A 14,811-nucleotide genomic window follows, 5' to 3' on the forward strand; every position below is an offset into this window, starting at 1 on the left:
TTTTTGGGAGGCACTAATATGATTATTGGGAGCCAATAATTTGATTATAAATTGATCAATTGTGCCTGTAGTGTATCCATTTTGGTTTTGGGAGTTCATACTATTCACTGGACGGCAATAACATGATTATTAGAGGCAATAATATGATTTTTGGGGGGCAATAATATGGTTACTGGGTATTATTGGGGACCGGTCGCCGGATTCCGGTCACCGGTCACCGGAGTCTGAGGCCGGCCACTAGTCACCGGAATCGGCGGCCGGCCACTGGTCACCGAAGTCCGGCAAGGTGGATGATGATTTCTCCCTCTAAGTGAGAAAGAAGGAGAGGGCAAAAAAGTCCCAAAAATAAATAAAAAGAATTAAAAAAGAATTAATTGGGTAAAGGGGAAATAATCCCTTAGAGTGTTTTGGGTAAATGGGGTTTTTAAACTCTTCGTTGTGCAAGTGGGCAATTGTTAAGCAGAAATTGGGTAAACGATCATTTCCCCAAATATATATTTAAAAAACTTAAAACACCCTAATTACCATTACTATGCATTAAAAGTAACTTCTTTCATACTATTTTGTTTCAATAGAAATTACTTTTATTACTGAACACAGTTGTTACGTGGAACGCTCGACTCACCCATCACACACAGGGCAACACAAGGTAACCAGGCTACTTTAGATATTTCATGTACATAGCTGGGGATATATTGGGTATGAAAAATATAGGTGGCAAATTGTGGTTGGTGGAATAAAATTCCCCAAAATTACCTAAAGTGGAAAAACAAACCTAAATATATAATCCTCGCACTGATGTCACACCCTGACTCAGAGCCCAAAACCAACCCCCCGGGCATTAAGAGTCTCTCACCTCCCGAACTGTCAGTCGCGACGGTCCACACCAGACTTCTCATAGTCTCAGACAAACTTCACAGAGCCCAAAAACGACGCCGTGTGGCGGCTTAGCATGCTCCCTTGAGCCCATGGCTCCGCCGCTGAACACCGATTCTCCCATCTCTCGCCGCATCGTCCGCTCCTTCTTGGATTTCCTCAGCTCCGGTGACCCCTCTTTCTCTCTCTATTGCATCTCTTGTATACTGAAATCATATTTAGGGTTACTGCTGCCTCATAATTCACATGAAAATTGCGATTTCGTTTTGATAAATTTGATTTTGGAGTGTATTAAGTTTCACATTTTATCTTAGGCTGCATGTTCAGAATGTGCTTTGCTAATTGCTGTGGTGGTTTTAGAATCACTGACTGACTGTAAGTTTGTGTTGATTGGGGGCAGTTGAACCGGGTCCTGGTGTTAATGTTGAGGGTATTGAGATTGCAAGGGAATGTCTGGAGGAGGCTTTCAAGCTTAATACCTCTCCTGCTGATGATCCGATTAAACCCGAGTCGTTAGTCGAAATGTTTAGCTCACTAGGAAGCAACAAGCTTCCGGAGAATGTATCATCCTGTCATGGTCAGGGATCAGTCCCAGCTCCTAGTTCATCAGCTGGTCAGGATGCCGCGGCTGCCAATCTTTCAGAGGCATCAAAATCTCTGGTGCTTTCCCTGTTATCTTGTTCACTAATTTAGAAATTGATATGAAAATCTACCTTGGTGTAAATGCATTGCTTTTCATTCATAAATGAACTTGATAGTGGCCATGAAAATGTGAACTTGCTTGCAACCTGATATTGGGAATTTAGGGAAAACTGGACCAAGGAAAATGTGCGGATTAGTAAGACTTTTATTGTGTTTGAATGTAACGAAATGAGGATGTAAGAGGGTTATATAGGGTGTAATACATGATCAGGAAAGAGGAATAAAAAAAACCGAGCTGGGTTCTTTTTTTTTTCTTTCCTTTTGATTCATGCAAGTTGACGGTTACAAAAAGCTCAAGAAAGTAAAGGTTTCGATATAGCTACGAATATAAATTTGAGATATAGTTAAAGGTTGATGTTTATCGTATATTCTTTATGATCCTATTAGAAACGATCTCTTAGCAGTGGGGAAATAGAAGAGGAATATGCAACTCAACGAAGATTATCAATTTTTGGTAATATTTTATCATAGCTTAGTTTCTCATTGCAGCACTGAGTGTTGAATGGCCTAAATAGGCCTACTTTAATTGAGTTTGGTTATCCAATAAAAGATTAGATAACGGAAAATCTCTATTGTTTCCTGATTCTGGATATGTTCCTTATATGTTCTTCTTGATGCATTTGCCTTATTTATTTGAGATTAATACTTGAATGATGGTTTTACAGTTGCAGGCCTTAGGATATTTTTGAATAGTAATTTAGTTACTATGGGATTTGATTTTTAGTATTGAATCTGACTCCATGTAATGTTTTATAATTAAATCAGGGTCAGGATTCGACGAGTAAAAACCATGAACTAGGTATTATTCTTCTTCTTTTTGCTGCTCCTCCCCCATTTATGTAAATCAGTCTCATCATTGGGTGCATTCCCTAAATGGGAACATTATATGTTGTATCTGCAATCAATTATATCATCTATAGAGACCTCGCTTCTATTCCAATTGCTGTTGATGTTAGTAAATGTACCATCTCTGAGTCTGTTTGCAATAAAAAGATCCTAAATTTGGAGAACTCGGATCCCTACGGAAATGATGGATTTCGTTACAGAAGAGAGCTTATTTTGGGTGTGTGTTTGACTGATGTCAAATGATGGTTCTCTTAATGATAACCTAACCTGTAGAAAGGCTTGTAAAGGATAAAGTGAAATGCCATATAAGACAATATGCCAGTGCAGTTAATCCAAGGATAGGTTGCATGTTTTATGGACAATTTTATTGATATTATTAAATGGTAGTTTTCCATCCCTTCGGGGACATCTGACATTCTGATGAAATTAGAAATGGTATTTTTCCAAAAGAAAAAAGAATAAAAAGGGAAAAAGCTGAAACATTTTAATGTGTTGGTACTATGTGATGACCAGCACTAATTTTTTTGATTTACTTGAAAACAAGATGGGGAACCCCTGGATTTGTCAAAGAATTCATATCGTATATTTGTTACTTTTATTCTTTAAGTGTGTGAGACAACTTGTGCACAGCATAACGACCCTTGGCATTTTCAATTGAATTACATAAAACTATTTTTTTTTTCTTAAATGAGTTGGTTTATTAATGAAAATGTCCTCATAAAAGAGATAATGTCAAACATGATTAGTGTTAAATTAGATCAGAAGGATCTTGCTCAAAGAAAACAAAAATTTTCAGAACTATTGATTTAATCTGTACATGAATGTCATATTTTTATTGAAATGAACTGGCAATGATAAAATCAGTTACTGGATTTTGTACTTAAGTACGAGTGCGAATTGAATATGCTCTTGATAATCATATTATTGGCAGGGGAGTCAAAAGATGCTCTATTTGGGCAATTCTTTTCTGCACTTGAGAGAACTAGTTACTTTATGCCCTTGCCTGATGGTAGCGATGATCCAGTGAGATTAGAGAAAGCAACTCAATTTTTCCATGACGCTTTAAATGTATGCTCTCTCTCTCTCTCTCAAACACACAGACACGTGCACCCATAAACACGTAGTTTTGTTGCTTGAATGCCATTACTACTTTATATTGTACTAGGTAAATTTTGTGTGCTTAGATGTAATGTTCTCATATGTTCATGCTACTGTTTTACCTGTAAAGCCTTTCTTTTAATAAAAGTTAATGTGCCCCCGCCCGCTTCAGGAGATGGAAAGATCTGGATGTGAGGAATTCAGTCCTAAATACTTGGCTGAGACGTTGAAATCACAAGGTACTTAAAGCTCATTTATGCCTTCGGTTAGGTTCTTAGTCTGCAGCCTTTAAACTAATTTAACAATGTCAAATTTCGGTTAATTGGAGGAACTGACCTAAATACCATTCATTTACATGCTCTCTCTCTCTCTCTCTTTCTGTGCTATAATTCCAGTTTCTGTTATTTAATATCCTTGGAAAAAAACCAAAATGCATTTGATTTGAATAATTTCTGACCTTACTTGGTGTTATTGATGAGAAAGGCGCTGGTCACTAGCTTCAATCTCTCTGGGTCATCAAATATGATGGTCTACATTCTGATAAATCTATGCAGACTAATCCTGTTAATTTTTGTTGTTGTTAGGTAATAGGGCCATGCAATCGAAGCTGTATACCAAGGCAATTGAGTTGTATGACTGTGCTATTGCACTTTGTGAAAATAATGCTGTTTACCGCTGTAACAGGTGCGCCACCATCTTATCTTGAAATTTTTGATACTAGTAATAATTCGTTAATAGTTTCCATTTTCTCGGTTTTCCGGGCCCAGAAAGATGAGTGTTTAATCTGATAAAACAACAAAGTTGCGACATAAGATGATCCTTCAGTATTAAGATTATATTCAATTCTAAAAAATGGTACCTTAGCATGCTACTGAACAGTTAGATCTTTATAAAAGTTTGAAAGGGAAATGCCAATTTTTCAAAATATTTCCGGAGTTTCCCACATGTTAGTACTCCAGAAGGAATCATAAAATACAAAGAAACATAAGAAAACAAGGACAAGTTGGGAGAATTATTGCAGTTTTTGACCGTAAATCGATCTTACTTTAGTTAGCACTGTAGTAGCATGTTGAATCATTGTTCTGCTTTGTTATTGCTGTCTTGAAACTGCAAATTACATACTTCAGGGCGGCTGCTTACACTCAGATACACAAATATGCTGAAGCAGTCAGAGATTGCCTTAAATCTATAGAGATCGACCCAAACTATAGCAAGGCATACAGTCGTCTGGGATTAGCTTATTATGCTGTAGGGAACTACCGTGAGGCTATTGATAAGGGATTTAAGAAAGGTTAGTAAGGAAATCTCTTTTGAGCACCATCCCAATGCAAAGGTTATATAGTGTATTACATAATGGGAAGCAAATCTATTAAAAGAAGGTGCTAGTAACCATATTGATACATAACTAGGGTTTTTACTCATGCAGCCTTGCAACTGGATCCAAATAATGAAGCTATCAAAGAAAATATTCGGGTTGGTTCTTGTGTACTTTCTTCTTTTCTGTATTTTTTGCAACTCGTTCTTTGACTGCTTTTCTTTCCTGAAACCAATAGGTGGCTGAGCTGAAATTGATAGAGCAGCAACAACGATCAGGATCTCATCAGGTAATATGTTGATCTTAAGAAGAGTGCCCAGCTATTAATAGATAGGTTCATAGGTCTATAAAATTCTGTTAGGGGAGAGAAGGATATCATTTATTAACCGGGATTTTTTTTTATGTCTTATTTCTTATTCAGAACAAAATAGTATAAGGAAAAAAGAGGTCGTCTTGTACTTGCAATTTTTTTCATTAATGTGATAATTTAATGCAATTGCCGTGCTTCACTGCCTTTTTGAATTCTGAAGACAGTTCTAGGCTAACCACTATAGTCCACTATGCCACCAACATTAAGTATGACTGTTAACACTTAAGATATGTGCAATAATTTAGCACATGTATTGATGGTTGTACGTTAGAATTTGTTATTCTGCCATTCTTCTAATTTACATAGTTCTTTCTTACTGCGAGTAACCTTTTCCTCTCTTATCTACCTAATACAGAACACAAGTTCATTTTCGTTTAGTAGTAGCAACGGTTCGGCTTCAGAACACCACAACCAATCTACAGATGGGTCAAGCCAGGGTGCACCACCTCTGTTTGGTTCTATGCCATTCAATGCAGGTTCTGGTCCTGCTGATTTTGCAAATATGTTTATGAACATGGCTGCAAATGCATACCAAGGACAGCATTCTCAAGATAGCCAAGGTGATGACCATAGCAGCAATGTTAATGGTGTTGATGAACCGGAAATAAGGGTTGACGGCAACATAAATGTTAATTTTGGAGAAATGCCTGCGGAGCTATCAGGAGCTTTGAGATCTGTGATGCAGATGTTTTCTGGGGCAACATCACAGGGAAATTCGCAGGATACTCCAAATGAAGGACCAAGACCAAACTAAACTAATGAGACATGTCAGAACTCTACTAAACTTTCTCACCACCATTGTGTATCGTAGTTAGTGGTTTTGTTTCTTCTATGAAAAGTTTCTCTCCGTTGTATACACAGGCATCAACATCAAGAAATTAGAGTGAACAGCTAACTTTATATGTTAGACTTGGTTATCTTTCTATCAAAAGTTAGTTTGTTTTGCAAGAAGTTGTAGGATATTTGTTCCCTTTGTTTTTGTTACACAAACCATTTGTTCTGAAATTAACTCTTAGTCACCTTGCCAACTAGCATTTGGTGATAAGACATTTCTCTCCAACTTGGATGATAAAAGTGTCAAAGTTTGAAGCTTCAAATTTCCTATTTCTCTTTGACAATAAAGTATAATAAACTAAATTAAATAATAGTTAGTCTCTCTGTGTGTATCATTTGGTTTTTAGTTTTTAGAAATTTGTGAAAAATAAATAAAAACTGGAAAATAAATGAATGGTGGGTAGTTATTTTCAAAATTTAATGGATAATATCAGTTCTCATAAAAAAGTTGTTTTTTTCTGCATATTAATAAATTATGAGCATAACAGAAAGTTTAAAAACGTAATCATTCAAAGAAGAATTGACTTAATTATATAAGATAAATTAGTAAACAGTTTTTGGTAGGTTAATTTTTCTTCTTCTTTAATTAAGCAATGGATGTATGGATCCAACTAAAATGCTATATCAATGACAAAAAAGTATGGCAATCTACTATTGTTTATGTTGTGTCTAATGATATATGAACAATAAAAGAAAACTAATCAGCCAAAATAAACATGTGTGTATATATCATCTTAACAATACCATTAACTTAATTAGCTAGGAGGATTAAGGCTTCTAGAGCTATGGTGATAAAAATAACAAAAATTATTAGATGAGAGCAGAGGCAGAGGAGGATATTGGGGAAATAGGTTTAAGACAAAATAGATGAGTGTCATCTATTGATGGTTGCTTCTTCATTTATTTATTATTATTATTTTTTTTTTTTTGAGGAAGAGCTTCTTCATTTTTTGAGTGAGAAAGAATTCATCAAAAATTCAAAATCTCTTGGGAAGTGGCTGGATTGTTTTTGAGTTTTGATATGTATAAAAAGCACTATAAAATCCTCCAAAATCTAGCATTTAATCAAGAGTGATTCTAGTTGGACCTCCAAATTTGATATTTGGACCTCCAACTTTTTTCAATTATTAATATATTTTGTTAAGTCATATGAAAAGACAAATAAGGACAAAGAGAGAAAACTGAAAAAAAAAAAATACTCTTCTTAAATTACCTCCCTAAATATAACAGTCAATGAAAATAATTTTTTATTTTTCCGGAATTTCCTTATATTGACATATAGTTTTAAAATTTACCTAAAAAAAACAATAATTTCATACATGGCCCATCATTTAATACAAAAATAAATTCAAAACAATCTGATTTAGAATTTACTTAAACTAAATTCATTGAGTATTGTGATATAGTTATTACTCGATCTTCCAATCCAAAACCCTTGAAATTCCTTCTTTTAGCAAAATCAAAAGGATTCCAGCAACATATCAAGATCGAGAACCTCTTATTAATTTTGATGGAGGAGAGACCTACTCATAAGAGAACAATATCATGTGATTTTGATTCATTCTTCTTCTCATGTTGCAGATAGAGATAAAGAGTAGAGTAACATATTGTTGTATCTTATGTTCAAGGGTGTTTTGGTAAAAATAAAGAGGTCTACTTAGCCTTTTAAGTATTCTAAAAAGTAAATTTGAGGTGTACTAAGTATGGGAGGTCCAAATAGCAAATTTGGAGGTCCAACTAGAATCACCATTTAATCAAATCTTTAAAAATCCGTATATTTTTGAATATCGCCAGATTTGAATATATAATTTTAAATTTTAATTGAATACACTAAGATTTTAAATGATTGTTTAAAATCTCAGTTGAATACTCATAGACTTTTAAAATATAAAAAAATCTTGTAGACTCTTAATTCTTAAATGAATACACACACCCCTTAGTCTTTTAAGTGTTAAGTACTTAAGTCTTACCAAATTATCCAGACCAAAAGGAAAAAAAGTCTTAACAAATTAATGCCTAATAATTGGACTATTGTACCTACCTACCTCCCTACCCCCTTGACCCCTGTGTATGACTTTGGTGGCCTAATCTCTCATCTCTTTACCTGAAAAGATGGGCATTGATTATTCAATTCTCTGGTAATTGAAGAAAACAGGAAAGACAGCATTTTCCTCCACATTAATTTGTTGGGCCCTATCCACATCGTACGGCCCATATTAGCCAAACCCGCGCCTTAAATTTGATAGCTGTGACCTGTGAGAAGCCAACAAAAAGAACCAGAAGGAAGCCAGCCAGCCAACCCACTTTGCTCAGTCTCTCTGAGTCTCCAACTCTCTTCTTCCTCGATCTCTCCGCCACCCTTCCACATTAAAACGCTTCGTTTTGATCTCCGTCAAATTTCACACTCTCTCTCTCGTTCCAATCTCCAATCTGTTGCCTCCCAATGCTGTAGAGCTGAATTCGTTTCCCGCTTCTTCTGCTTTGGGCTTCCGCAAAGGTAATCTCAGAAAGCATGAATCTTTTTTCGCTACAATGCCGTCTCCTTTTCTTTTCTATTCGCTTTTGAAATTTCGATCGTCTGCAACGTGCGAGGTTTGAGTTCATGGCTTTTCATACTTGCTTGCACAGAAAGAAAGAAAGAAAGAAAGAAAACTCACCTTTAATTGATGTGTTCAATATTAGTTGAGTAATAAATAACATGCAGTAATGTATTATTTGGTTTTTTGACTAATTCACCTCCTTTACTTGGAGAAGAATATCAAGGATTATTTATTGAATTGAATGACAATTATTTTGGATGCGTGATTGACCTCAGTTCTCTTCTCTTTGTGAAATATATGGTTGAAGAAGTGATTGAATCATTTTCAGGGTTGGGAGTACACAGTTAGTTGTTGAAATATGGTTCCTACCTATGTTGTTGGTGCCCTTGTTCCGCTTTTGTTAACTCTTTTACTTCACAAGTCCAAGAAGGAAACCAAACGGGGTTTGCTCGTCGATGTTGGTGGGGAACCTGGCTATGCAATCCGGAACCATCATTCTGCTTCCCCGGTGGAGTCAGCTTGGGAAGGGATTTCAACTCTTGCTCAACTTTTTGACCAGTCGTGCAACCGATTCCAAAATAAGTGCTTTCTTGGAACCCGGGCATTGGTGTCAAGGGAGCTCGAAGTTACAAAGGATGGGAAATCCTTTGAGAAGCTTCATTTGGGAGACTACAAGTGGCTAACTTATGGGAAGGCATTTGAAGTTGTGTGCAACTTTGCTTCTGGTTTGAGTCAGCTTGGACATAAAAGGGAAGAACGAGTAGCAATCTTTGCTGACACTAGAGAAGAGTGGTTCCTTGCATTGCAGGTGCTTATCACATCTGATCTTCCTAGTTAAAGATTAATCATTCTTTTGACATTTTTTTTTTTATATTATCTTTAGCCCAACTAGAGCTCCACATATGGTGAGAATTAATTTTAGTTTACCTAAGCTATCGTTAGATTTTTCAAATGGCAATATTTGTAAGTAATGAGAGATCTCTTCATGCCTCCATTGTCTTACTACTCCCAATTAAGTGCAACAAAGAAACAAATGGCTGATTCCTGAATTCTAATATGTTTTCTTATTTCAGGGTTGTTTTAGGCGCAATGTCACTGTTGTTACCATATATGCATCTCTTGGGGAGGAGGCTTTATGTCACTCATTAAATGAGGTTCTCTCTCTCTCTCTCTCTCTCTCTCTCTCTCTCTCTCATATTAAGCAATATGTTTCCAATTTTCAAATGCTGTGATTTTCCTTTAAATCATCCAAAAGTTGAAGCCTAGTTGGTGGGATTTTTCTCGGATTGGAAATGAACTGATAGTGTTGATTTCTTAGTATTTAATTTGATATAAGTTTTTTCATTTGCTCCAACAGATTTTGTTCTCACTAGTCACTACATTTTATCTTTCTCCAGACAGAAGTTACAACTGTGATTTGTGGGCACAAAGAACTGGAGAAACTTGTAGCCATAAGTGGACAACTTGACACAGTGAACCGCATCATATGTATGGATGATGATATCCCATCTAGTGCTTCGTCTGTTGATAGCAGGTGGAGAATCACTTCATTTGCGGATGTTGAGAAACTTGGACGAGAAAACCCTGTTGATCCTGAATTACCTCTTCCTGCAGATATTGCGGTCATTATGTATACAAGTGGAAGTACAGGATTGCCCAAGGTTTGTAGCTTCTAACATACCGTGTTACTTTAGTTTACACTCATTTCATCCACACATGATGGTGATTGTTATTGTTCATTATCAACTGGGATGTTTATGAACACCTTGAAGGTCTGTGCAACATTTGTGTCGACACTATTTACTTTCCTCTTTATGGTTTGCAGTATCATTTTCGGGTCATATACGTAAAGTTTATAATGAGTTGTGGTTTAAAATAAGAGAGAGGTGCTTTTGTTCACTGTTAAATTTGCAACAATGATGTTTATGATTTGTAGTTAAACTCTACATTTTTCTTGTATACTTGTTTTGAACGCCCTTGGCATTTCAATTATTGCAGTTTACACGTTTATTTTTCCAAATGATAACAGCGGTAATTAACAAAGCCCATTAATCCACTTTCACTTTTCACTTTGTACAGGGTGTAATGATGACACATGCTAATGTCCTAGCTGTTACTTCTGCTGTCATGACCATTGTCCCTGGTATTGGAACCAAGGATATCTATATGGCATATCTCCCCCTTGCTCATATCCTGGAATTAGCAGCAGAGGTATGGAGAATATGTAAGCTTGCTGGATTGCATGGCCACTGTAATTCCATGAGCATTTTTTTTTGTTTATTTGGTGATTGTTGTCTTGTTCCTATAAAAAAAAACTGATTGTTGTTTTTAAGTTCATTTTTTTCTGCTTCTTGGTTTAACGAATTTTATTATTTATCTTGAAGAATGTCATGGTTGCTGCTGGAAGTGCTATAGGGTATGGATCTCCTTTGACTCTTACAGATACGTCAAGTAAAATAAAAAAGGGAACAAAGGGGGATGCAACTGCGCTTTTGCCAACTTTATTGACAGCTGTTCCTGCAATTCTTGATCGTGTTCGAGATGGGGTGCTCAATAAGGTAATTGAATCTTGTCATGCATATTGATATATACACTTGTAAATGCATATGCACATCTACTTAGATCATGCTGTGTGTGCGTGTCCTGGTTTTGAAATTATGCCTGTTTTGTCAACATTGCATCTTCATAATGCTTCAGGTAAATGCAAAAGGTGGGCTATCCAAGAAATTGTTTGAGTTGGCGTATGCTCGTAGGTTGTCTGCTGTGAATGGCAGCTGGTTTGGGGCCTGGGGCCTGGAAAGGATTCTGTGGGACTTTCTTGTGTTTAGAAAGGTCCGTGCAATTCTAGGAGGTCGCATCCGTTACATGCTATCTGGTGGTGCTCCTCTTTCTGGTGATACTCAAAGATTCATCAACATTTGCATTGGGTTAGTATATGGACTCTGTGAGATGTAAAACATGTGAACCTTGACTTTTGCCAACCTATATCATTGTTACTTTTCTTGATCAAAACCACTAAAACACGAAATATGAGTAGGACCAACTTTTGAAGGAGATGAGTAAATTGTGATGGCCAAGTCTCAACCACAACTCTGGGTACTAGGTTAATATTAGAAGTCCATTTCTTTCTAAAACAATTATGCTAATCTCTCTGCTTGCAATTCTGATGATTATACAAATGAACATAAATTCTAGTTGTAGTCGTCTTGCGAGTCATCATGACCTGAAGTCATACCATAGAAATAAATAAACATTCTATTGTTTAGAAAGGTTGACACAATAGAAAAATCAGCACAATTGTAGATGATGCTAGATCTTGAGCCCTTCTTTCAGCTTACGTAAGTGAACACTAGGGAATAGGGACAACAAGGGCTGAAAGGGAGCTTTCAGAATTGCAAATATCTGATGGCCTACCATGTATTGGTGTGGTATACACTTATATTCTTTGTAGGCATGCTGTCCATTCAGTCTATTAAATTCACTATGGTGCATGATGGCTAGTTCTTCCTTGTCAACTAAAAGTTTGTCTTTTTTTGTTTGTTTGTTTGTCTTTTTTCTTTTTGTTAATTTTCATTTTCTGTTTGTCTTTTCCTCCCTCTATTCTCAAACTATCACTTTTATGATTGGATGGCTATTGTCTATTGACAGTACTTCAATTGGTCAAGGGTATGGTCTCACAGAAACTTGCGCTGGCGGAACATTCTCAGAGTTTGGTGATACCTCTGTTGGTCGCGTTGGAGCTCCACTTCCCTGTTCATTTATCAAGGTAAGGCTCATAGCCTCATAGGTCCATTTACATGTGCTTAACAGATAAATTTTTGGAGCAATGTGTCCTTCAGAGTTGCTTGATACCTACTCAACAGTTGTTTGGTAGTTTTCATTTTATCTATTGTATGAAAATTCTATTTCAATTCATATCTATCAATATAAATGGCTCTTTTCTCTGTTTCTGAGGCCTAGAGGTGATGGAGTTCATTCATTTCAAAATCTAATATTCTGTATCCAGTTAATTGATTGGCCTGAAGGAGGATATCTGATTAGTGATTCCCCAATGCCTCGTGGAGAGATAGTCATTGGTGGTCCAAATGTTACAGTCGGTTATTTCAAAAATGAAGAAAAAACGAACGAATCTTACAAGGTAGACGTTTTGATATAGCTTACCTGCATACTTTGGTTTGGACTACCCAGACGACAATTGTTCATTGTAGTCTTAACTTTGCTGATTTATTTGTATTCTTGTTGTCTTGTGTAAAGGTTGACGAGAGAGGAATGAGGTGGTTCTATACAGGTGACATTGGGCAAATTCATGCCGATGGTTGCCTTGAGATAATTGACCGTAGGAAAGATATAGTTAAGCTTCAACATGGGGAGTATGTCTCCTTAGGAAAGGTACCAGTTTTCGAAAATGCAACTCTTCATTGCATGCCTTCTTCAGTGACTGATATTTCCTTTTTACAGGTTGAGGCTGCTCTTTCAGTGTGCCGCTATATTGACAATATCATGGTGCATGCTGATCCTTTTCATAGTTACTGTGTGGCTCTCGTGGTCGCTTCTCGAACCACAGTGGAAGATTGGGCTGCAAAGCAAGGAATTACTTTTAGTGAGTTTTCAGACTTGTGTGAGAAAGAAGAAACCAGAAAAGAAGTGCAAGCATCACTGTTAAAGGTATGTCTATATTCTTGATAAGTTTCCTTTACTTTGAGCTCAATTATATGCGCCCCGCATCCCCTCTGTAAAAAGCTTTGAATGTGAAGGAAACTCTTGTATGCATTATGCATCTCACGAGCTTTACTCAATTATCAGTGTACAACTTCTTTTCAGCAGCCCAAGATATCTGTTCAAACTTAATCGCATTTGGCCCTGGCTTGCTGAATTATGATCAATTTACATGTTGATAATATTGTTTAGAATCTTGAGTTCCTATGGTCTGAGCTTAATATAGACTCAGATTGGCATTGTTCCTTATAGTCTTCGGGCAGATTGATTACCTGAGTTTTCATTGCACATTATTTATTTGTTACAAATAACAAAAATGTGTTATTCTTGTCAGTCAGTCTTCTGTAATCATTTATCATTTTTGTTGTTGAAACACAAATAACCTTCCAGTCAATCATACGAAGCTTTCTTCTTGACTTTTAACTAGTTACTTGTTCATTCAGCTTCCTCCCCTTGTGCGGGCTTGGTGGTGTTATATACATTGTTTTGATCTGTTTTAACTATTTACATTCCATCACCAGGAAGCAAAGAAGGCGCGTTTGCAGAAGTTTGAGATCCCTGCAAAAATCAAATTGCTTTTTGAGCCATGGACTCCTGAAAGTGGCCTGGTCACCTCAGCTCTCAAGCTCAAAAGAGATATCATTCGGAAGGCTTTCTCTGAAGACCTCTCCAAGTTATACGCTTGATGATTATTCACAAAAAAAGGGCTTCTTCTTTGGTGTGCAAAATCTTGATGACCCTGCTAGATGGAACCCTATCTGTCCTTAAATTTTTGCCTTTCTAGATGTAATGCAAGCCAAGGATTAGTGTTAGGAAAAAGTCAGAGAGAAGAAAAATTAAGCATGCCTAGAGTTTAATATAGTACCTTACTCCAAACAATAAATATAGTAGTTGTTCCAATTATATTAGCTACTCAAGCAAAATGCTTAGCTTTTTGAATTGGTATTTTAAGTTCTTTGATTTACATAATGGACTCCACAGCCTCCACTTCGTACAAATTTTGAGAATAAATCAAGAACGGCCGGATGGAATCTTGTACCAGCAAAATCCCCATGAATTTTGAAAAGTGATGTTGAGATTGGAATAGACTACACAGCAAGGGTGGCAAGAGAAGGTGTACAAGGGAGGGAGAGTAGTGAATCAAACTGTGGTCCACTGTCCATGATAATATGATATGAACCTGATTTGAAACTTCAGACTACCTAACTGGACCGGAAGCATAGCCATCCCCACTCCCCCTAGGCTAGGCTCCCCATGTTCCCTTTGATTTGTATGTTTCCATCATCTTTTATTACTTTTCTCTTTATCATCTTCTATTGGATCTCAGTGTCACTTCCCTTTTCCTCTCATTTCTTTCATCACTTCTCCCATCTCCCACTAATTTGTGTTCTTAAATTATTGCATTGCCTTAACAGTGTTGTTGGATAATCAATTGATCTTCCATTTGATTGTTTTCATGTTTTTGGCCATCTCTAATAAGTGATTTTTGGGTCTTTGTAAATGTACCCGACAAA

General features: G+C 36.5%; 2 protein-coding genes across 4 annotated transcripts; both read left to right on the forward strand.

Annotated features, from left to right (window-relative positions):
- The first annotated feature begins 806 nt into the window (after positions 1-806).
- Positions 807-6,155, forward strand: LOC133739828 (uncharacterized). Its single transcript, XM_062167635.1, has 10 exons — positions 807-1,044; positions 1,277-1,536; positions 2,344-2,377; positions 3,356-3,492; positions 3,695-3,761; positions 4,107-4,206; positions 4,650-4,813; positions 4,949-4,995; positions 5,076-5,126; positions 5,563-6,155. Exons 1-10 carry the CDS (start codon positions 969-971, stop codon positions 5,959-5,961), a joined length of 1,335 nt encoding a protein of 444 aa, XP_062023619.1. The 5' UTR covers positions 807-968; the 3' UTR covers positions 5,962-6,155.
- A 2,142-nt stretch (positions 6,156-8,297) lies between these two features.
- Positions 8,298-14,811, forward strand: LOC133736979 (long chain acyl-CoA synthetase 9, chloroplastic). 3 transcript variants are annotated; one of them, XM_062164608.1, is made up of 12 exons: positions 8,298-8,538; positions 8,889-9,389; positions 9,655-9,735; positions 9,979-10,242; positions 10,661-10,792; positions 10,966-11,139; positions 11,279-11,508; positions 12,230-12,347; positions 12,588-12,719; positions 12,836-12,970; positions 13,040-13,246; positions 13,819-14,811. In XM_062164608.1, the coding sequence occupies exons 2-12, from the start codon at positions 8,940-8,942 to the stop codon at positions 13,981-13,983; spliced, it is 2,088 nt and encodes a 695-aa protein (XP_062020592.1). In that variant the 5' UTR covers positions 8,298-8,538; positions 8,889-8,939; the 3' UTR covers positions 13,984-14,811. The 3 variants fall into 3 exon arrangements, with proteins under 3 accessions (XP_062020592.1, XP_062020591.1, XP_062020590.1); XM_062164607.1 differs by having other exon boundaries at positions 8,892-9,389; XM_062164606.1 differs by having other exon boundaries at positions 8,910-9,389.

This window comes from Rosa rugosa, chromosome 3 (genome assembly GCF_958449725.1).
Source record: "Rosa rugosa chromosome 3, drRosRugo1.1, whole genome shotgun sequence".
Classification (NCBI taxonomy): Eukaryota; Viridiplantae; Streptophyta; class Magnoliopsida; order Rosales; family Rosaceae; genus Rosa; species Rosa rugosa.